We start from the raw sequence: 24,773 nt of genomic DNA, 5'->3' as shown, positions 1-24,773 counted from the left end.
AAGGCTGCCTCTGTCTCAGAGCGAAACGTGCCAGATGGGGGTTGTGGAGCAGCCAGATAGATGGAAGCCAGGGGCCTCCAGGCAAAGAGGAGCCCTGTGACATTGAGGGGCACAAGTGGCCGCAGAGCTGACAAGATGAGAAGTGATATGCCCTCACATTCCTGTCAGTCACGCCACCTCATTAGAGACGGAAGGGGAGAAAAAAAAAGGAGGGAAGAGAGTATTCAGAGGGAGACGAGAGAGGGAGTCTGTCTGCGGTATTTATGTTAGCAAGGAACCAATTTTTTAGTAGAATTACAATCATGGGAAGGCTCCACAGCTGTCAAGGAACTGAGTTCAAAGATTGTTAAATTAGCATACTGTATGTTTATCACACTGGCATAGCAATGAAGTGTTGCTGCTGCAGAGGCATGGGTTCGGTGCACAGGCTGGCAGGAGAGGAGGGCGGAGGGTGGGGGAGATAACGTGAAGGCATGAAATATTAACCCCTGGCTAAACACCCAAGCTTAGCCGTCTGTGAAATCCCACTGTGGACAATGCTAATACATGCATTCACAAGGGAGATGATAGGGCCTTGTTGCACCGCCAGATGGGAAGTGTGCATTAAGACGCTCTCTCATGTATTCATACACCCATAATAGGATCTATAAGACGAAAATCCCAACAGTCATTTCAGTAACGCAGACGGAACAGTACTGCAGAATTCAGATGCACGTGCACGCACACACACTTTCCCTCTCTCTAACACACACACACAGACACAACATCCTTTGCCTGTGAAGCTAAATAGTTGATTGATGGTCTAAGCTGTGAAGAAATGCTCTCCTTTATGTCTCTAAAGGTTTGTAATTGCTGCAGTGAAAGGATGCTCACTCGCCTGGAATATTGATCCTAATGGGATTACTATCCTGCACCACAGAGAGGGTGATGGAGAGAGAGAGATGGAGGGAGAATGGGAGGGAGATGAGGAGGGGTCCGGACAGAGAGGTGAGCAGATAGACAGGAGGGGGAGTTTGTCCTTGCCATTTTTCATTGATCTTTTTCTTTTTCCACCACAATCATTCTGTAACAACTTCCATACGGGAACGATAAAGCACCGCTCTAGAAACCAAAGATGGAGAAAAAACACTGTGAATAGAAATGTGAGGGAAGGTGGGGGGGCTCTCAAGGGACAGATCATGGAGGGGCGATGCAGCCCTCCTCCCTCCCCCCGGCTCCTTCGGGACAGTTGTTGTTGTTGCATCGCTATGGATCCCGCTTATGTCCCGGCAACTGCAAACAAAAGTGGGTTCAGACAGAATGTGGAAGAGATAAGTTTTAAAGATTGTTTTCAAAGAGAGGAATTCGACTTATATAACCGTAGAGCCGGAGGTGTAACGCTAGCAGAAAGTGAAATGGAGAACAACCATATGCTCCCCGCGACCACATTGTAATTCTGGGAAAAGCACAGCTCACTGCCTCTTCTGATTATTTCCATCACTGTTCTGATTTCACCCCGCCCTGCTCATCTCTCAGAATTAATCAGCGTGGAGGGCCATCAGCCTGTCCGTCATTCTGTCCGTCCATCCGCCTGCCTGTTTGACTGCAGTAACCCCAGATGGGAGGCATGGCCATCAGTGTGTGGGGCCAGACTGTCCTCTGCAGCTAATTGAAGCGTTACGATGAGGCAGGAATCTTATGTGTGCAGCTCAACTGATCGCCCTCCTCTGTGTGTGTGTGTGTGTGTGTGTGTGTGTGTGTGTGTGTGTGTGCGTGCGTGCGTGCGTGCGTGCGTGTGTGTTTGTATGTGTTTGTATGTGTGTGTCAGTCTGTTTCAGCCTGACCATAATGTTGGTCATCTGCCTGTGTTGTGACTAACTCCAGGCTCATTCCATGCTGCTGAGCTCGAGCACTTAGTGGCACTGGCACAAAAGTCACCTTTATGAATAATTATCAGAAAACCATTATGCCCGTTCAGCGGCTCTTGATGTTCCTCTGCGGGAGTGTGTCTTTTCATAGGGGAATGTGTGTACGTGTGACTCGTTGTTTGGCCGGCTTTGAAAGTTTGTTTTTTTTTTTCCCCCCAGCGATGGGGTTTCAGGGAGAAATGACTTTGCTCAGAGTTCGAAAAGGGAAGAAGGAGGTAAGGATTATCCAGACGAAGAAGATGTGGTGGGTGGGTGGAGGTCTGACGAGCAACAACAACAGGCTTGGCAACAAAACTATACCCAGGACAACAGGACAATCATAATCAGTCGCAAACCGACTAAAAGAACAAAGAATATTGCCGAAGCCCACCTGGTGAAAACTGTCTAACTGCACGCACTCACACAGACATCTCTCTACCTGCCTGTGGGGTGATTGTAAAAATGAGTTTTCAATACCTTCAAAGGCTTGTAATGCAGCCAGCAATTTCATTTTGACAGACACACTTCTAAAGGTGCATTTTTTTTAAAAGGCAACACAAAAGAAACTCACAATATGTGTGTGTCCGTCTATGTGTGTGCGTGTGGACTCAGTAGTGATGAGACACCCACGGTGCCGTCTCAGCCTTTAAGAACTGCAGGAGACTTGTAGAGGACAAAAAACAGCATGAAAGGAGAGAGAAAAAAGGAGGAAGGAGAGGAAGGGCAGCGTCAGGTTCGCCCTCCAACTGCGTGTTTGCATTACTTTGTGAAACTACACTTTTTTTTTGACAAGGAGGGTCTTTGTGGGATGATTATCAGAGGGCTGGCATAAATCCCGCTGCTTTAAAATTGCTATTCAACATGATAAGGACACCAGGTTGGTATTTGTATCGCTGCATGTCTGGGACCAGGTTGTAAATAGATGCTTGATGTTGTTGGCATCAATCAAACTCAGCCCGTCAGATGGATGGTTTATTAGCTGCGTGTCAACTCACACTTCTGCTCAGAGAACATTCAAATCACTGCTGACATGGGCAGGTGTGATCCCGGTCAATACAGATACACGCAGATGTTGATAATGTACGCACAGACTTGCACGTGCAGCTTCATTAACGCTGTCATTCGCAGTGCTGAAGGTAAAGTGAGGATGCTTTCAAAAATAATGCCATGAGTAGTTTTTTGTCAGTTAACTTCATACAAATTGCAGAAAAATCCAATCAGCACCCTTTGCCTTTAAAATAGAACCAATTCCACCAGCTACACTTGCACACAGTTTTTTCTTGGCATGTTGGTCGTTCCAAGCTTCTTGGAGAACTTGCCACAGTTATTGTGCGGAATTATTGTGTCTCATTGTCTTCTGTCTCTTCATGTAATCCCAGTCTGACGCCATGATGTTGAGATCAGGGCTCTCTTGGGGGGCCATGCCATCTGTTGTAGAACTCTTTGTTCTTCTTTTCGCTGAAGATAGTTTGTTACGGCTCCGGCTGATTGGGGTCGTCGTCATGCTGCTAAATGAATATCAGATGCCTCCCTGATTGTGCTGCGAGACTGATAAGAAGCTATACATCTTAAGCGCCTGAAACTTTGGCACAGTGCTGCACGTTCAAAGGCAAAGACATGCCATCAGAGGCGTCACCACTGGTGTTCCTGCAGGTGTTGGATCCTCACGGCGGCCCGTACGTCAGAATGATGGCTCAGCGCTGATCGCGGATGACATTGGCAGCCACAGGGAGCACCAGGGGCCTGCGAGGGCCACGCAGCCTCATTTTGGCATGACATCACTGGCTGTGACCTCAGAGGCGGGGCAGCGCTGAGGGCGCAAACTGCCTCGTTTGATTGAGCAGAGTAAGAGTTTAGAAAGAAGACATTATGATTTTCTGCCGCGAAACCGTTTATTGTATTTGTGGCGTGGAAATCAACAGACTGTGTAGAGCAAACACACAGGGCAAGCATCTGTATTTGAGAGAAAACCACCTCTGTCCTCAGGAAAAAAAAAAAAAAGAAAAAGCACTCCTTCCACTGCAGGAGAAGCAACCTTATTGCATTATTCTCCTAAATGCTTTTGGCTACGAGATAACACTGAAAACGTAATGCAATCCACAATAAAGATATTCAAAATTCCGAGGTATAGACGTGTCATGTAAGCTGCTGAGAGGAGTTCACACATAAAGCTGCACCACTTCATATTCTGAGAAAAAAGTGACTAAATGTATTGTTAAAAGAATCAGCTAATGAATCCATTGAGAATTATCACCCAACTCTATAGTTTTTCTCACCTTTAAGGGGTGTTTTAATGTCTTTCTGTTTTATAGTGTTTCAGCTTTCAAAAAACATTGATTACAGCTGCTTCAGAGTTGGTAGTAATAACTGGAAATGTGTTTGAAAGTGGGAAAATAGCTAAGATTGTGCAAAAAAAATAATTTATTGGAACACCTTGTGCAGTCAGGTATGTAAAATGTTTCACAAAGGGTCTTCACAACTTCACATCTCACATCTGAGCTGCAGGTAATGTTTTATTCTTTTATAAATGACCACAACCTTTCTCTAACCTTATCTCAACTTAACCAAACCTTAACTCTGGTAGATTAGATTTGTCATTTGAATTATTTTTGAAAAAGCCGGCAAACGATCTGTTTTGACATTAAGGTAAGGACACTTGTTATCCACTTACAAGCAGAACAGAAATTCAAAGTGAGATTCTTAACATTTGCCTCTCACTTGAAGACTCGCTAGTTTTCCTGTTATTCAAAATGTTTTCTATAGTGACCGCTCCTGAGCAGAGTAAAGGGAGGGAGTAAATCCAAAGATTATTTGTGATTGATGATATGTGGGAGACGGAGTAGATTATTCCAGATTTATGGTGTCTGAGGAAGAGTTCCATTTTTAACGTGGTGATTATGGCTGCAGGGCTCCGCAGGTTGTTCACACGTGTGTTTATGCATGTGTGAGTGTGCATATTTTCCAGGACACAGTACCCTGAGACTGATGTGCCGTACGCGTAATAAAGAAGCAGTATAATGAGATGCCTAACTTTCCCTCTTTGAATGATATTTTACATTAAAAATGTAAATTAAAAAGTACCCCCTCACCACACCCCGTCCCCCCTCTCCTCATCACCATGTCCAAAACAATTTTCTGCATGGCTCCCTCGCGGTAGTGGAGTAGAGTATATGTTTGCGTGTGTGCGTGCTATGCGTGTGCGTTTTGTGTGTGTGTGTGTGTGTGTTCGTGCGTTCGTCCGTCCTCGTCTGGACCCTAACTGATTGTGATTGCATTTCCATCGGATTTCTCCCAGCAAGAAGGAGAACAGGGCCCAGACAGAGAAATGGGATCAGAGGGGGAAACTCATCTCCCCTTCCCAGACACAGTCCCTTCCAGAGTGTGTGGTCATGTCGACACACACACATACACACACACATACACACACACATACACACACACATACACACACGTACGCTGAATGGTGTCCTCTATTACTTGGGGTATTAGCATTACTAATGAGGTGTGAGAGAGGGACAGAGATGGAGCAAGTGGAAAATGAAAAGGAGGTGGATCAGAGAAACAGAGCGAGCGAGAAGAAGAAGAGTAACTATCAATCTCATTGCGAGGGGAATCAATGAGAAAGGTAGAGTTGGAGAGGAAGGCACGGAGCAGAAATTTATTGGAAGAGAAGAGAGTGGTCAAAGAGGGAAGCGAGGGAGAGGAATGCAAGTAAATGGCTTGGCAGGAGCTGAGAAGTGGCATTTCCCCATTTAAAACCATCTGTTCTGTTGTGTTGACTGTGTGTGTGCGTCTTCCTCCTATGTACATACGTGTATTATCACACACATATGTGAGAAGCTGCTTATCATGTCTGGTAATCTAGGAGGATTTCACGATTCATTGAGAGGGATGAGAGGATATCCTGACTCACTAACAATGGCTTTAAGAGATGCTTTTATCCTTCCTACTCATATATACTGTGTGTGTAGCTGCAGAATCACAATGCCACTTTAAAGAAGTTGCACCCATTGGACACCTGTTCTGATAACTCAACACTGACAAGCTCTTTGCTCCAAATGCTGCCTTTAATTCCCTATACAGTCTATAAGTAATGAAACATCCTACAGCATGTGTCTGTGTTTTACCCCAGATAGCATCTTTGCTCCACATAAACCTATTGTTTTCCCCTCTAACCACCATTATCCAGTTGTAGGAGGGAAAAAAAATGCTTTACAGGTTCAGTGCAAAATCCAGAGAATCATTCTTTACCCATCTCCTCACACCATCTCCTCGCCTCTCCTTCCATTTTTTATACCATCCTTTATTTCTTCCATTTTCTCCTCTCCATCTGAGGCTCCTCTGACTTTTTTTCTGTTCTCCCTGCACCTCATTTGTGCAATCGCTCTCTTCTTTTCTTTTTTTATTTTCCCCCCTTCCTCCTCTTCCTGCACTCTTTCTTTTGTCTGTCATAGCTGGATACAGCGCAGTCATTTGCCGCTCCAGTCTATAGCTCGAAGCCCTCTCGCAGAGATAGATGCCTGCCTATGAAAGACATTTGTTTCCTTTACTGTCACTGTGCAATAATCAGCCACTCTAACGTAATCAACATATTGCCCTTGCAGTAAATACAGCTGAGCAAGTGGGTCTGCGTGCGTTCGTGTGGGCATGTGTATGTGTGGAAATGGGAAAAGAGTGGGTGCACCTTCTTTTTTTCTTTACTTTTGTGTTTGTGTGCATGTGTACCTGCACTTGTGTGGATGTGAGATGGATGTCTACGCATTTTCTAGTTTTGTTTAGTTTTTTTTTAATTTGGCAGTGCATGCTAATGCAGATTCTCGTGCATGTGTATGCCATGTGACAGAGAGAGATGATTCTTGGTGAAAAACCAGTTTGTTAGCGAATTAGAGTTAATTAGCCAACTTTCAGTTCCCAATGCTGTAATTGGGCACATTTCTCTCTGTTTCCTCCAGCTGGCGTCTCTCAACCACTGCGGAGAAAAGGAGGGGAGAGAGAGGGAGAGAGAGGGGGAGTTAGGGAGAGAGAGGTGGGATGAGTCGGAGGAGGGGGTGCATTACATGTCTGCAGGGGTCTGTGGAGTGAGAGCGAACCTACCCCCTGGGGGTAAGAACCACTTGCACCGGGACCGAGACAGTAAGAAGTATTAACTGAGAGATAATGACGAAAGGAAGGCTGATGGGAATGAAAATGCGAAAGAACGTGTGAAATGAGGGGGGAGAGGAAGTGCAGAACGGGGGGTAGAGGGGTGACAGAAATATTGAAGGATGAGAGGGGAGGCGGTGAAATCATAAGCCATTACAAATCGAGGGAGAAGGATACACAGCGGAGCAGCGGTTTAGGAGGGCGAGCATGTTCAAGTCCAGCTCCTCTAGAACTTTCTCACTTTTTCCAATCCTTCTTTCTCTCTTTCTCTGTCTGCAGCGGCCTAATAAGGCCAGAAATGCCACGAAGATAGTCTGTAAAGAATACAACACTGCAGGGTCTGGTTGAGAAATAATGCAACGTATAAAGAAATAGCGAGGAGTGGCAGAAATGGGAGAGAGGCGAGGGAGTAGTGAAGTGAAGAAGGAGTGATGAAAGAGGGGAACAGGCCCTCTCTTGGTACTGCAGTGTGATGATCAGTAGAGTCTAATGAAGGTGCAGATGTCCCACAGGACTCCTGCGCTCTCTTGACGACCACTGGGAATGGCAATTAATGCACGGTGTACTGAAGGAAGATGCATACACACACACTGAGCTATTGCACACGCTCAAACACACAATTTGCATAAAACGTACCACAGCCCCACTTTCCATAGTCTAAATTCAAGCACAGTGCAAACACTATCTGGTGCATTCAGCCATATTACACTTACAGATTATATAATGTAAATGGCTACCAGAGAGCAGTATTATGCCCCATTATGCCATACCAGCTCAAGACAGAATAGCTCACTGCTCAAGTGATTGCCTCCATAGTGCATATAACCACCCAGAACTCTCAACAACATGGGTCTCATTCTTTCCTTGGATTCACAGCACAAAGGAGCCCTGTTCCCTCTGCTGTGTTGCTCTGTATATGTTATAGTATAAGTGCTATATGTGTGTATGTATCAGTGCGACTGAGTCTCCTCACACCGGCCCTCTGCTCATTATCTTATTGGTATTGTATTCCACTTGGAATATTGATGTGAGTGGAGATATGAGATAGATTTGGAGTGGGAAATGAGCCTCAGGTGGATGGGTCTCTGCACTGCGGATTAGCGGTGTTGCGTGTGCATACTGTGGAACAACTACTTTTAGAGCAGGTCACAGAGGGACCTCACAGTTATGTAAAGATGAAAGGATAAACTGCTGAGAAAGGAGAGTGGAGAGAAATGGACAAAGTAAGAGATAAAAAAGTGTATGTGTGTGCTTCTGTGTGTGTGTGTGTGTGTGTGTGTGTGTGTGTGTGTGTGTGTGTGTGTGTGTGTGTGTGTGTGTGTGTGTGTGTGTGTGTGTCTTTGCACAGGCATCTGTGCATGAATGAGTTTGTGAATATGTGTGTGTGTGTGTGTGTTACAAGCCAAATACGGCCGGTCTGCCCTCTTCTGAGATAAAAGCGTCTGTCTCTGTACCACTGAGACTGCAGTGTAATGGCACTACCAGGCTGAAGCTGGCACATGTGGTTGGAGAAAAGTGACGGGGTGGGGTTTCAGAAACAATGGTTGGATGACGTCAGCATCGTCGCTGACATTTACACTGCAGGGGGTGCAAAATTAGACTTCCGCTGTTCCTCCTCAACCTCAAAAACTTCCTCCTTTTTTTCCCTGTTTGTCTTCTTTATCCATTGAAATTACCTTGACCTTTGCATATGTCAATTGAAATTGTTCTTTGCTCTTTCCTCGTCTGTCATTTTATTCTGTGCCGTAGCTACTTTCTGTCCATTGTAAAAAAAAATTGTGTGTGTGAGGCTGCATAAAAGACAGATGAAAAATTCTACAGTGTCTGCCCCTGCCATGCTTCATCTGCAGCAAATGGGCACAAAAACATAAAAGTTACAAGCCAAGGTTCTGTATTCAACACTGTTTGTTTTTTTAGCCTAGAGTTCATACTTTCAGCTGAAAAATTCCTCAACTGTAAAAGACTTTACTTCAGTTATTTCCTTTTACCAAGGACATGCGGTCTATTAGGAAAGGTAGAATAAGCCAACTATGAAATATTTTCTAAAAACACACACATGCATGCACACACACGTGCACACACTGACAGTTTAGCATCAGACAGCAGAGGTGCTATCAGTTGTAGTTAAGGAGGAGGGGTCTTAGTTACCTCTAGGTTAATGATCCTCATTAATATGCGCTAATATACCCCAGGTCATGCAGTAATTAAAAATCTCATTCAACGCTCTCAGCTTAAACTGACTGACTTGGCTTCGTCCTACAAAGATTAGCATTTATTATTTGTCTCCGAGGTCTGTAGTTCATAGTGAGGGGTGAGGCTAATAGTCGAACGGTGAACATTTGACTGGGCCGCCTGTTTCCTCCGATGCCTAGTAAAGGCTTTTGCCTCTGCTTGGCTGGGCACAACTGTTTATGAGCTGAAAGGGTTTTGCAGGTTGTGCCTTGGGGAGTTGCATCACGTTTGCAAGAGAGTGTTTGTGCAAAATGGGACCACAAACAAGCGCTCCGAAATACACACTTAGGCATACACGGAGACGCACAACACTCCATGTGAAGTCCATTAGCATGGGGACTTCCAGATCCCTCTGAGTCAGCTGATGTCAGCTGATGCAAGCTGTGCTAATTGTAATGCTGTATGACAACTGCATGTTCTGCAGACAGACAGACAGACAGACAGACAGACAGACAGACAGACAGACAGACAGACACGTAGGTAGGTAGGTAGGTAGATAGATGAAAGCAACTTTAAAGGGCTAGACACAGTGAGGAGGAAGGCCGGGATAGATTTATGTTCCATCCATGGCAGTGCGGTGCAACTTTGTGCTGCACCATTCATTCTGTTTGAGCTTGCAATCTGCATGTAATTAACATCTGATTTACTAAGGCAGCAGCTAATAATGCAATCAGTGATTAACCTCACCTCCGAAGCACATTCAGCAAGTGAAGAAGAGTGCAAAAGGGGCAGTTCTGCCAAAAGATTTGTCTGATATCCAAAAAAAAGTAATATTCCAAAATGTCAATTCCATTAACTGAGCTCCAGAATTAAAGTCAAACTGTGAAAATAAATTGGATGTCTATTATGATAAATTGTAATAATGACCTATTTAAAGAAATGTATGTAAAGGTGAAATAGCTGACGTGATTAAAACAGCTTTGGAGGAAAATAACTAAAAGTTGCACAAAAGAAATATTGTGTAATACAAGCTTGCGTCATGTGTATGCGTCAACAAATTCATCTTTTTAACGACCACACTGCTTTTTTGTTGCATCTTTTGTGGTACAAAAGAGCCCAATGTCGTGGTCATCTATTTTTTGCACCTACGCTTCTTTTCTTTCAGTTTTTTTTTTTTTTTAATCCCTAAACAAAAAAACAGTGAAGACACCCTTTACAGTTCTTTGCAGTTTGCCTGTTTTTCCTCAAATTTATAATACAGGTTGATTAAGTTTTTCTTTCCTTTGTTAAAAGGAGAGAATTATCTCTGTGACAATGGCCCTCGCAAATTGACAGCACCTTTGTCAAATCATGTGGAGTCAGTGAGATTCTATTGTGTCTCCTCCTATTATTTGCAAAACACTCGTGCCACAAAAGCAAGACGACGGCAAACTGCACCTGAATAGCACTCACAGCGCTGAGGAGCAGAGTGTATCCAAATCGAGGTGCAAAAGGTATAAATTTTGCCCGGAGAGCGGAGCCTGTTCACCTTGAGAGGGAGAACAATGCTGAACAGAAAGCTAGTTAGGGAGAACATAATGTGGCTTACTGTTTTCTAGCGCTCAGTCCTTTTTTTCTGCTGATACTATAAATAGCGACTACAGAACATCAAAGACAGTAGAGGTTTTTCTCAGCAACAGGCCACAGTACAGTCATTATCCACTGGCTCTAAATACATCACCCCACTTTTGGCTAATCCCAACATAGAGGATACCAGGGGCTCTCTGTGTGTGCATGCATGTGTTTGCATATTGTCAAAGGAGACCGTGCTGACTCAGCCTCACAGCCTCACACACATAATGTAACATCACACACAAAGGAAGACAATTTCATTGAAATTGTCTTTATTCATGACATCACAATACAAAGCGCTATCTCTATCCGCACAAGGTCACAAACTAGCAGATCCATGCATGCACCAAACAAATACGGATGACTTCCCATCTTCATCTTTCTCTCATCTCTTTTTCTTATAAATCATTTTCCCCTCCTTCCTTTAATTTTCGTCTTTGTTTTTCAGCTGTTTTCTGTCCTTTTTTGTGCTTGTTATGGAACTACTTTGTCGTAGCATCTGCAGCAATTGGCGGATGGTTGAATAGGTATTTGTGTGGGCACCTGAGCATGTGTGAATATGAAAGCGTGAGCATCTACAGAATGCTAGGAAATGTGCGTCTCTGTGTGCTTTCACATTTCTCGTGTTTTCTTTTATGTGCAATTTCTGAATGCATTTGATTTTTCTTGACTGTAGTGTTTTCAGATGATTGTGGGTAGTGTAGTTTTGTTTTCGCTCGGAGCCTTGTCTCTCAAAATTTCATGAATTGTGATCTTCCCAAATGAATATAAAGACGTTTTTCTATCCAGAACAGAATGATTGTGTGCTAGAGACATGACTACAATAGCTGTGTGTAAATTTGGGATGTCTCACATTGGTGTAAACATTTAATTTAGGCTTCGAAGACTCATATTTTAGTGCTAATTAGTCGTGAAGATGCTTTGAGCAGCGAGTTCATTTTTGTTATTTTAGGCAAAGCATTTTTCTTTCCAAATTCTCACCTTGATCTTTGTCAGAACAGTGCGCCGGCCTCACTTTAATCTTCTAGTAAACATTAATTGCAGCTTTAATCGAAGCTGGTTTTTAACTTAAATTAACTGGAACTCACCAGTTTTTGTAACACAACATGCAGGTGAATATCTTGACTTGAAATTTAACTGAAGCATATTAATCCTCCCCTAAGTCGTGACCACACAATTTCACAATTTTTCCTCATGTCACTAAACTTTCCACGAGTGCGGCAGATTGGAGGAAAGAACTCGCTGCACAGGTTTTCATCTTGCTGATTTCTGTGCTGCAGCATCTAAAAGCTTTCTCCAGTACAAGTAACAAAGACACAGATATTGGTCTTCTAGATACAATATAAATCTAAGAAGGTCTGTCCAAAGCTGCCGGCAGGTTTCTGTTGTTTTATTAGTGTCTTCGCTAAGTGCCGAGACCCAGTGTTATCTCCAGTAATCAAGGAATTTGTCCATATGTCACTCCCAACCCTTCTCTCGAGTGAGAAAATATGGAAGCACCCTTGCTGAGGTCATAAAATCTATTTCCAACTATTTGATATGCTTGGATTTGATTCTTCTGTTTTTTTGAAAAGTATAGTTTGGTACTGTAAAGTTACTATCACTGTATTTTATAATAAGAATGGCAAACCTGGAAATAATTTAGTTTTTTTTTTTTTTAAACTCCATCATGTATTCAGTGGTAAAAAAAAAAAACTATATTTTTTCTGTTTTTTGTTTGGTACTCTTATTATCTACCCATGTTGGAATGTTATTTTGTTTCAGATGTGTATTATTTATGTCAGACTGAATCATTCATAGGCTTTGGGCAGCCTAGTGAACTCAGCACAGCAGCAAAAAGCAGATGCATCGTTGAGCGTTTTGTAAATTCCACACCAACACAGAAAGATTTTGATTTCCTCCATCGTTGATCTGCACCTTTCAGTCATTACAGAGCATGTTTAGAGGTAATAGGATGCTGAGAGGACAGTTGTCTACCCCCCCTGCACCTTGGGTTGAGGGTCTGTGCAGGTTTTGTGTTTTCACGTGCACCTGTAAGCCAAGTGTGCTGGCTCATGCGTCCGTGCGTGTGTTTGCATTTATGTGGGAGGAGGAGGCTATTTATTTTGATTGTTTTCAATGAGGGTCCGATGCGTAGAATCCATAACAAAACCATCAATCCGCAGCAGCAGCAGCAGCAACAACATGGATGTAATTTATATGGTAATGCAGCCTCCTTGGTTGCCCCAAGTTACACAGTGGACATCTCTGACAGTGGACAGCATGAGTGTGTTGTAGCATCCTAATGCTAGGTGTAGCCACACACACACACACACACGCACACACACACACGCACACACACATAGCAATTTGCACATACCAGTAAGAAGGAAGGCATGTTTCAATTAGCAAATGCAGATAGACCCAGGACTGCATTCGTGCCTGGGGGGGGTAAAGGTTGAGTGTATTGCTCAGTGTCAGGTTAAGTCTGTCCTCATCTCTCCTCCTCTCAACATAAATAAAAAAACGACTGCCTCTCGAGTGAAGACAGCAGTGAGGAACGACCTCCTGAACCACATGTTGGAATTACTGAGAAATGTTGTGCTAGAATTCATGCCGAGGGTTGTATGTATGTGACTGTGTGAATGTAAATGTGTGTCCATGTGTATGCGCTATATGTGGATATGCATCATTTGTTCAGTTATTTTCTGGGTTGTGTAGCTTGTACAAATTCAAATAAGGGAACATTTTGAATGTAGAGTCAACTTTGGCCTGCACCTTTTACAGTCTTCACTCAATCCGGTTGTGTTTAAGCCTTTGGATGCATTGTACATCTTCAGCTGTCCATTCCATCTGTGTATAGTGGGTTTGCAGGGTCTGAATGTCAATACAGGCTGTTCATGAATAAATATATGATTTTATTACTAAATTAAAACAGTTGGTCGACACTATGTTACACAAGGTCTTGTACAACATTGCGACTTTCAAACAGTTTTAAAGGTCTGTCTCTATTATTTCATTGAACGAGTCATAAAATCGATGAGACGTTCTGCATTTTTATTCAGTTCATTATCTAGTTTTCATCCTTTCATCCTTTTTTCCATCCTTTCTGTTGAAACTTTGGTTCATATTAGTTAGTAATTAGTCTCCATTACTCCTGTGCACTTCACGTTGTGTGAAGGCCAAAGGATATTGTTAAGAGGTCACTAATCATCCGAACCTATTACTGCAGAATGACCTCAGTGCCATTTTTCACAGAGGTGGGGTTTGATTTGTGATTGAAAATATGGAACACGCCGAAGATCTTTAGAGGTTTTCTGCCTTTATCTTTTCATCTCTCTGCTCTGCAGATGGTTCTTCTTGTGCACATCCTGTTGAGTTGGTCGTGATTTTCCAAATTTGACACTTTGTTAAGTCTTTTTTCTTCAAAGAGAACTCATTATTAGAAGCTTTGATTTAAAAAAAAAAAGGTGATGATGAAAATCAATCAGACTTTAAAAAGTCCATTATGCAAATTTTGGATAAATACTGGGTTTTAAAATGAGCAATTATTGTATTAATACTCTGAACCCCCAAAACCCACTGACAGGTTTGAAAGGGATATTATGTTTTTTAAAAGTGCCAAAATTCCGCCATTTACCAGAACAAAATCAGTTAAAAAGAATTGTAGGATTTTGAAGTAATCGTGTGTGATTTGCAGTTCTGATGAGTAAATGATCCAAATATAAGCTTAAATAATGGTATTTCGTCAAATTACTTTATTCTACTGTTCTCATATTAGAAATCACCAAAAATAAATCATTTATACTTAAAAGACTCTGCAAAAAAATTAAAATTCTGCGCTGCTTGGTGCAACTGAGAAGCCATGATTTGCTCATTGGGACTTTTAGTTTGAAATGCAGGCTGTGTTTATGTAACCGATGGCTTCTCTTTTTTGCGTTGTATTAATTCAGTCGACACAGATGTTTTTTTGGAGGCGATCTTTGTTTATTACAGCCCTTTACAGTCGATAAACAGACACACAAAGTCTTTCGTCACACAAGACTTGTACTCCTCTCTCTCAGAACACATAAACAAAAGAGGAGAGGTAAGGCGGGAAAAACTAATTCATAAGATGGCGTCATAGCATAATAACAATAGAAGAACAATTAAATATATATGGTATATTATATCTTACTAATACAACAATTCATGTATATTTAACCCACAACCACTGCTGCGCTACTGACCCTGTTACATTTACACTGAGCAGAGAGAAGACAGGTATGGAAACAAATGAGAGAGATACTTGATCTATAAAATAAGTGCATGCATGGTTAAAAAGAAATAGCACACAGAAGAGCCAGATGTTGAAAAATACATTCAGCTTGGAGATACGTCTTTCTGGAGAAGATGTGCAGTAGCAGTGTGGAAAAAGAGATTGTAAATGTAGGAATGGTTAAATATCTATAGCATGATGCATTTTTTTTCAAAATTTTGAAAAATTTGTATTTTCTTTTTCATGATTCATGGTATTACAACTGTGTCATACCAAACAAAATACTTTTTTTAAAATTCTCTCTCCTTTTAGCCATGGCTGTGCTGTTTTAATAGAAGTGCAGGACTTTGTATTGCAGAAAAAAATGATGAGCCCACAGTGAGTGAAAATGTGACAGAAGCAAAAAAAAGAAAAAAAAAAAACAGCCAGTAACTGCTTCCGGATTGGAGATTTTTCTTCTATTTTCCTCTTCGCTTTCTGTAACACAAAGCATATTCTGAGCTGTTTACAAGAAAAATAAGGACATAATTTACTGTAAGCCAGTTATTCCCAGCCAGGGAGCACTTTCTAAAGGAGAAAATAATAATGTGGTACATTTCTAGATAGCTCTAGCACCTGAAGAATATGTGTTGTGGAGAGAGAATAAAAACCAGTTTCTAAACTTGCACAGAGGCCTACACAGCAAGTTCAAATAAATGGATAAATATTTGAATTTCACAGCAGTTCGTTGTAAACTCGACTTGTTTAAATCCACTTATATGTATTAATATTGTTTAGTAACATCCAGTTAAATGTCAGCTCAAATTATTAGAACATGTAGGCTATAGTGCATCAGAAATGACAAATTTTTGGTGCAGAGAAGCAAACAGAACACGTTTAGGTGGAAATTTGGGTGTTTCAGTGAAAATCTGAAATCATATTTAGATAGCTCCAATACCTGAAGAATGCGTGTTGTCGAGAGAACAAAAATAGTTTCTAAACTTGCAGAGGCCTAACGAGCATGCTAAAATGAATAGATAAATGACTGAAACTGACAGCTGATTAATGCAAATTCGACTTGTTTAAATCCACTTAATATTGTTTAGTAACATCCAGTTAAACGTCAGTTCAAATGAATAGAACATGCAGGCTACAGTGCATCGGAAGTGACAACTTCTGGGTGAACAGAACACACATTTAGGTGAAAATCGGGTGAAAATCTGATTATTTTTCAGTGGAAATCTGTTGAAAATGATGAGCCTTGATTGTTATTCAGAAAGGAATTTAAAAAGCTGAAATCGAGAAATGCTGCAGTGTAGAACAGAACAGTGTGAAGCTGCAAATCTGGATAGCACCTTTTCTCCCAACTGGAAGGCATCTTCAGTCTCAGCTCCCGGCTGTTTGTGTGTGTTTGGAGGATCTGCCTGCCTTCAGGAAGAGGGGCCCCATAGTCGTGAAGCCATGAAGTGATGCAGGCGAGATGAAAGAGAGGAACTGAGCGCGAGCAGAGGAGAGCTCTAGGCCAGAGAAGAACCCAGACACTCTGTTACACATCAAAGAAAGAGCCAGCGATACAATCGTCTCTTTAGGCTATGAAAGCCCAACTTTATTAATTAAAACACGTCTGTTGAATCATCTTGTCATCTCTCCCTTCCCTCTTTACTCATTTTATCACTCATTTTCCACGATGGCACTGATTAGAAAAGGAGAATAAAAAAACGGCGAGGTAGAGGCTGTGGGAGAACACATTTGCTGAATAAAGCAGAAGGAGACCAGTTCCTGGATAGGCTGCGACATCCATTTGTTGCTCACACATACAAGGCAACAACAGGTGTGCGTCTTGCCACAGTCGAACTAAATGTGAAATATTAAAAAGCAATGAATAAGAGGAAAGAGGAGGCGAGGACTTGAGAAAAAGGCAGGGAGGGAGGAACAGGAAGAGAGATGAGATGGAGGAGACAGACTGCACTGTATAGATAAATAGAGAAAAGGGCTCATTGTGTCAGCAGCTGTCTAAATAGCCCTCAGATCACTGTCAGGCACTATCACACATGCACACACACACACATGTACGTGTATAGTTAGACACACACACACTGACTGACAGCTCCCCCTCAGTCCAACATCTGTGCTGACAGCAGCCATGGTAATGAGTCTCTGCATGTGCCAGCATGGGTGTGTCGCTTCTTTTTCCTCCCTTTTGCACCGCGCACGGCTCATTCAATCATTCCGCGTCGCCCCTCATCTCGTTGTTTACCCCCGTTACTTTCTTTATAGAAGCACGTGTGGATTTACTCAGCACCACAGGAGGAGTAGCAAAATGAGAACAAGTCACATGGTGGATCTGTGGTTTTTTTTGTACTTTTTTTTGGTCAACAACAAAAAAAAAAAACATCCAGAGTTGCTATCCAGGTGCACTGTATTTCATGTAGAGGTGTGAGATGAAGAGAGGGATGAAAGAAGGGAGAGATGAAGAGATGATGAATGGCTCTCGTTAGAGGGGTAATTTGTCTCTCCTTGTCTGACTGGGCTCCAGCTGTCGCTCCAACCCTTGCTCGACTCCACTCTCCTCTCATCGGCCTACCACTCCTCACCTCAGCCAGATGGGGGGACGGATGGACGGACTGAAGCAGGAGGGAGGGAGGGAGGGAGGGAGGAAGGGATAGAAATAGAAAGCAAGGACGAAGAGAAGAGAAGAGGTAGAAATTACGTCTCGTGTTTAATGCCATTGCACAGTATGGGATGGCTTCATGTAGAAACAGTAGATTAAACAAAACTCGCACTGAGCTGCTTCAGTAGACACATACAGTAGCACAGCAACGACACTTGCATGAGTCACACAAGCAAGTCAAAGCCTATCTAATGATGATTGTGTTGTTTTTACATTGTTGTCAAATCACCAAGGGACACTGCTAATGCTTTTAATACAGCGCGAGAGTCTTAGGATGCCGAGATTTTGTTGTTTTTTCTTTTCTTGTCCCCCCCACCCTCCGCGATAACTTCTTTTTCACACTAATCAACACTTGCGAGAGAACTGTAGATTTAAAGGCTCCGAGTGAAGGATTGAGAGATGTATACAGATGGCCGGGGAGGCGGCTGAAGGATAGCGATGAAACAAATCGTCAAGAGGACCACGTGAGCTCATTGCCAAGTCTTTGTTCTAATAACACAAAGCAATTTCCACTGACCTTTCTAGAAATGTAGCGGACAGAAATGACTGAGTTAAGGATGCCCCACAGCATAATTGCTAAGGAGATTAAAGTTCCCTTAATTGCTTTTGGCCAACTAGTGCAATTTTTCCTTTTTTTGTAATTAAAGTCATTTAGAATATTAATAAGTACATACACATAGCCCGTATGTGTGCACGAGAGCAGAGGCATGCACAGAATTGTGATAAAAACATGCAGTAAAGGTGAACACGCTGATCTCTCATTGTCACCAATAGCCTCATTACAGGCCTTGTGAAATATGCAAATAGCCGCATCGTTCCTCGCCTTCCTTTGAATGATTGATTCATTTAGATCATTTTTTTTTTTACATATTCCCTCTTCACCTCTTTATTCCTTTTTTTTTTTACCCCTCTGTCCTCCATCTTGCTCAGTCCCCTCTTATTGCCTAATTCCCCTCCTCTATTGCTTTCTCCACCGTTTTTTTATTGGCAATAAGTTTTGTCAGCTCATAGCTTCTGGACTGTCCTCTCTCCTCTCTGTCCTCCTTTTCTCTCTCTCCGACCATTTCTCTCCTCTCCATTTCTATCATCCCCCTTTTGGTTACCCCGGTGACCTCACTGTCTCTCCTCGCCATCCGTCTCTCACCGTCCCTCCCTGTCCCTCCCTGTCCATCTCCTTTTTCCCTTCTGTCGGCCACAGTGTTTACTTTGCCATTGTTTATCCATTTTTCTCTGTTTGCTCAGATGAGATTGACCGTACACACACGCACACACACACACACGCACACACGCGCACACACACACACACACACACACACACAAACACACACACACACACACACACACACACATACCTAAACAGAAGACAAGGCTGGCATCTCTCTGGGGTGTAGTTAACGCGGGGCTGTGGATCGATCCGAGCTCTGGTTTCCATGACGCAAAGCTCTAAGCTGGAGCAGTTCGGACAGCAGGACAGAGCATCATTCTGCCTCTGTTTCTATCAAATGCATCTCCACAAAGCCATGACAGCACCTGGAGTCGAACACGTATTCTCCATGATTAATGCATTTCATTTTGATACAGCACAGAAGGGCAAGTTAGCCAACAACTACGTCCAACCGGTTGTTTTTTTTTGTTGCTTTTTTTAAATGATGTCTCCATTGATCTTTCCCCCTCCCTCCCATCCCCTCGCTCAGGTTCTGTTTCCCTGATGCAAGCAATATCGGCCTATCATGGCCTTTACAGATTTTGATTTCTGTCAATACTCTGTGATGGGAAGGTGAATGCTGTCAAATTACAATCACACCACATCCGTTCTCTCTGAAGAAGCGTCAGTAAAGGAAAGGGAAGAAAAGAAAGAAAAATAGTGTGATGATGAATGTTCAATTATCTTGTCTTTTTCTTCAAGATCTTTTTTGTCGTTCTCCTCCTCTGTTCCTGCCTGTTTTTGTTCTCTCTGAAAAGAGAGAGGATGATGAAAAGGAAAGGAGCCTGAAAGACTGTGCATTGTAGCTTCGCCATTTTTTTTCTCCTGGCGAAGGTTTCAGCAAGTAAAGAAAATGATGGATGAAGTTTGTAAAACTAGAGACAAGCTAGTCGGTTTTATGCTGTAAAGGACAAGTAAAAAAAAAAGTTATTTGTTAATCTGCATAAAGAAAACATCACCAAGCTCTTAGGGCTATAATTTTTTTTTTTCTTTTGGAATGTGGAATCAGGAGAAAATAAGTGATTGTGTTAAAACGTCTTTGGTCGCCTATCTAATTAGTACTTCTAATAACCTGAGCCCTTTGGTGGATTGACTGGACTCGGTGGCCTCATTCTTGCCATATTGTTGATTGATTGAGCTGCAAATATGGCAGACATAATTATTCTATATTTTGAGCCGTCTCTAAATAGAATTTATTAGATTTGTCTTTGTCCTTGATTCCAAACCTTTGGAGAGTAGAGTGAATTCTCTCCATCCCTCTTTCCTCTCTCTGGTGTATGGGACAGCCTGATTGTGTCCACGCATCCCATGGCTCCTACTATTTAAAGACTCGGCTGATAACTTTCTTTTGTCTTACCCATGTAGAGGACAATCATACAATGGATGTAGGTCCTCGCGAAAATCTTCTCCCAACACTGGTTTTTAAAGCGGAACTGTGTAACATTTGGAAGAAGAAACAGTGAATTTCTCCATTTATAAATGAAAAGTTGAATTCATGAGGAATAAAGTGTATCTGGCTTAATTGAAAATGCAACTCTGGCTTTGTTTGGTCCGGTGTGATGTGTAGCTTAGATACCAATATATACCTGACAAAAAATAGGCTGATTTATGACTCCAAGCTGCTTATAGTAATGTTTAGTATATATTATTATCTTGTAATTATGGCTACTGTGGCTACAGAAGCTGCTGTTGCACAAAAAGACTTTTAATTTCATTCACAGTAGCAGAAATCTCACTGCATTCTTTCTGGCATTTCTATGGAGCAGAAAAAATAAATATTTTAGAATTTTTGTGTCTATAAACCAATTCATGACAAAATATTCATGGAATATTGGTGAGAATGGCGCTGAAATCACAACAACTCTTGAAGTATCAGCAGTGTGCGCACTTAAAAACTCCCTTTGTCGCTCATTAATGTGTTTAGGAGATCTGTAGGCTTTCTGTGTGAATCTGTCTCTGTGTTGAGTCTCAGAAACATCCTGTGTTTGTTTTCAAGCTGCTTTATTGCCGTTATCAGGAGCGGTTCCAAGAAGCAAGTTTAGTTACGGGTTAACTGGATATCTTTGAATACAACCAGCAGCAGGTCTTTTTTTATCCATTTTACAAACAATTAAGATATATGCAGACTTTTCTATTTACATCCCACTTTGCAGAAAGAGTTTGTAAACTTTGAGACATACACATTTAAAGTATTTTTTTTCTCAGAAACTCTACACTGTAAGAAGAAAACGAAGCTACCAAAGTACCATTTTTTTAAAACCTGTTTTTTTATACCCGTTTTTACAGTTTCTGAAAGACTTTTTAAGCATACTTTTTCTGGAACTCTTGCTGCCAGATTTTTGCAGCTTTTTTACCAAGTTTTTTTTTTCTTTCTTTTCTTTTCAATATAGTTACTCCACAAAACACATTGTTTTCATGGGAGCTACATATTTGTTCGAAAGTAGTTCCAGTGAAAACCAATGGCTTCTTCCCGCCGCTGAAATGGGTTGGAGGCAGCAATTCAGAGATAAGTTCCAGAGTTAACAGAGAGAAAATCACCATTTTCTGTAATTTGAGTGAACTGACCCTTTAAGACATTCATCAAAGATATCCACATACCTCATTAAACCTGCCTCTCTGAACAGGCCTCTGCATCACTGTCAGTCAGAGCCATCTGTTTTGTCTAACGTCCCCTCCGTCCTTCTCTGCCCTCTTTTCTGTCCCTTCCATCCTCCAGGTCGTCCACTCCCTCCAACCTCTTCCTCCACCCTGCTCCCTCCGTCCCTCCCGTCCTCTTCGTCCGCTCCCCACCACCCCTCCCCCGGCCCGTCTCCACCGATCAGGGAATGCCAGGTGCCCCTGCTGGAGAAAAACTCCACCCACTCTCACCTGGAGCCCCACCCGGAGGACTCATACTTGCTCCGGGCCCAGCCCTCCTCCACGGGTAAGAGAGCGCTCCATTCGACTTCCATCCTCTTCTTCTCTTCTTCGTTTGCTTTACCTTCACATCAATATGTCGTTCATCACCTGGGTCACTGCATTACCTCATCATGTGTCCATTTCCTGATCTGATTTAGTTGTTCAGGAAAATGCCAAGCGATCCCTCGCTTTAATTTAATGTCACATCTCGTTCTCGTCTCAGCATTTGTTTCTGCTTCTCTGCATTCCTCTGAAGTCAGCATTTGTTTGTGGGCACTGGAATCAATCCAAAGTTAAGAGGGTCTGTTTGGTCTTATTGTTTTGTAATAGTAGGAGGATTATAAAAATGTACAGTTGGAGACTTGAGGTAAAATCGGTCAGTAGTGGATGGTGTATTTAGATCAAATAAACCGTTTAATTGCAGTCATTCATGGGTAAATTTCTAATGTTCAGATAATTTTACAGCTTATATTTTAATACATATATCATCATTAAATTAGAATCCATTATGTGGCATTGAGTGTATGTAAAAAAGCTCTGTGATTTTTTTAAGGAAACTGCTCCTAAACTTGACTTCTTTTGTGGCCCTCATGACAATTTTCCAACTACAATTGGTGATTTGTTAATGGATTACAATTCAAATGTAACCCTCCCACCTTTGTCAGCTATTGCCAAAGAAAACAATGATGCAAGTGAAAGCAACCCCGACACTGTGCAGAGTGCAGATTGGTTGCCGCTGAGTAGGTGTGCTTCTACTTATTTTCCATATGACATCAATAATCCAGCGGAAAGTGAAAGGTAAGGGGATGATGAATTTTAAGTGCCAGCAGGAGGATCAGTGTAGCAAAGACAAACTAGTTAGTTTCCCTGGCTCTGAGCTTCCTCTTTCATCACTGGCCTCTCTCTTGTTGGCTGTTACAGGCCCTGTGTGCTTATATCAGCACCTCACAACTATTTCTCTCTGCTTTATACACACACACACACACACACACACACAGCCTTATACACACATGCAAACATCTGCAGTGATGAGTTTGTTCATCAGCACACACATTTATTCTCAACAGTTAGCTACCATGGACCAACTCTCTGCCTGTCCGTCCCTCTCTGCCTCCCTTTCCCGCTCTTCCCCTGTTCCTCCATTCCTCTGTGCATCTGCACTTGTAATCAGCAGATATATTTAGCAGAGGCCTGATGGGAGGGAGAGGGGTGGGCAGAGAAGTCCTAATGTGATTTTTGGTGGAATACAATCTATTGTTAATGGCGTTAGGCTCTCCTTTGATCCAGTATAAATCTTCATTAGGGAAGGCCCGGGTCCCAGGTTCAAGAGCAACGTGATTAGGAGGCTTTTAAAATGACGTTACATCAGCCTTCTAATTGGTTTACTGTTTGCTGGGGCAACATCAATCATTAGCCCAGTAACCGCACAGCAAATAAATTCACTCTGCCACTGACACCCTAATGGCAGACACTGGCAAAGAGGGAGAGTGAGGCTTGCAGGCACACTCTCTCTTTCTCTCATTCTTGTTCGCATACACCCACACTTTCTGTTCTGGGGCTTCTTTCCAGTCTCTGCTGAGCATGTACGCGCAGACAGCGAGCAAGAGAGACAAAGAAAGGCAAAAAAAACGAGAGAGAAGCAGGAAAAAGAGGCACAAAGAGGCAAATGGGAGCAGAGATAGAGAAAGTCAAACTTTGACTTTTGAAGTTGTTTAATGAGACATCTTGCATGAAAAAATCAAAAAGGAACGAGAGAAGAAAGCATCCAAAGCGCACCAGTAAAAATAGATGGAGAAAGCGGGCTGAAAAGGGAGACAGAGACCAAGACGCATAAGAAGTCAAAAGACACAAAGAAGAAAAAGGGGAAATGTGAATTTTTCTTTTTCAAAAAAAGGGTGAACTGATGAGAGCTTAGAGGGTGAGATATTTGGACTGAGGGAGAACAACATGGAGATGAAATTGCAAATTGCCACATTTCCCAGCCAGGACTGCTGATCTAATGGGTGCAGAGTGAGTCCTTGGCTTTGGGCATCCATTAAAATCGACCTAAATGAGTTTAGAGTGGCAGTCTGGCACTGCGTAAACATACACTGGCATGTAGGAAGGCTGTGAGCAAATAAAACACCTATAACCAGTAATTGTTTATGCATGTGTTGTGGATGTGCGTGGCCGTCTGCATGTGTGTGTTTGGTGTGGTCCTGTAGAGAGTGGATGCTGGGCAGGAAATGAGCCTTACCAAGCCAGGCAGAAACTGACCACAGCGAGATAATCCTCAGGAAGCTGCATGCTGTTTGGATGTGTGTGTTTGTGTGTGTTCCTCCAAAGTAGTCCACCATTACCTAAGCTAACAGGTGGACAGACATGACTTGTGTTTCCTAGTGAAGCATGACAGGTGAATGGGAACGGAACGGCGTTGCCAAGGATTGGCTGGGAATTGGTCTGTGAATGTTTATATGGGAATACTGTCTGGCTCAGAGCACCTGTCTGGGAACGCTCCGTCGGAACGCCGGGAGAGCTGAGACGGCCAAACGGAGCGTAGCAGATCGCTCCTGGAAAGAGCTAGCGTTAGCGCTGTCTCTGGCCATTCATTATGCATGGGGAACACTAAGCTATTTTTAGACCGAGCCTCTTCTAAAGTGGCTAGCTATCCGCTGCCAGGGAAGCCACCTCAAGTCACTGCCGAAGCAATGAATGTTTAATGGTTTTGTTGAAACAAATCTACAGAAACAAAGGCACAACAAAGACACATTCCCTTCTTCTCCACTAATGTTGTTCTTCCTAATGGTGCTTATGTAAGGGTGACATTTGCGCAGCAGTGGGATGATTTGTGCTTTTTTTTTTTTGCGCGCGCATCGTCTTATGCATGTGTGTGTGGGTGAAATGCACGCATGCATTTCTGCTCATGGAGAGTGTTTGTTTTTGGCTGAATTTGATGACTCTTCTCTAGCGGATTATTGCCTCCTAATTAGACAG

At 42.5% G+C, this 24,773-nt stretch overlaps 1 protein-coding gene across 16 annotated transcripts in view; it reads left to right on the top strand.

Moving 5' to 3' along the window:
• Positions 1-24,773, top strand: part of tenm2a (teneurin transmembrane protein 2a) — a 225,268-nt gene that overhangs the window by 137,793 nt on the left and 62,702 nt on the right. For 11 of the 16 annotated variants that reach the window (XM_055016439.1, XM_055016437.1, XM_055016436.1 and 8 more), the window contains one exon: positions 21,619-21,825. The exons of the other annotated variants lie outside the window; for them this stretch is intronic. In XM_055016439.1, coding sequence (XP_054872414.1) covers positions 21,619-21,825 — 207 coding nt within the window. The remainder of the gene's footprint in view (positions 1-21,618; positions 21,826-24,773) is intronic. 16 annotated transcript variants of the gene reach the window in all.

The sequence above is a fragment of the Amphiprion ocellaris genome, chromosome 13 (genome assembly GCF_022539595.1).
Source record: "Amphiprion ocellaris isolate individual 3 ecotype Okinawa chromosome 13, ASM2253959v1, whole genome shotgun sequence".
NCBI classification, from domain to species: Eukaryota; Metazoa; Chordata; class Actinopteri; family Pomacentridae; genus Amphiprion; species Amphiprion ocellaris.
The sequence above is the reverse complement of the archived record's forward strand: the minus strand, read 5'-3'. Positions and strand labels throughout refer to the sequence as shown.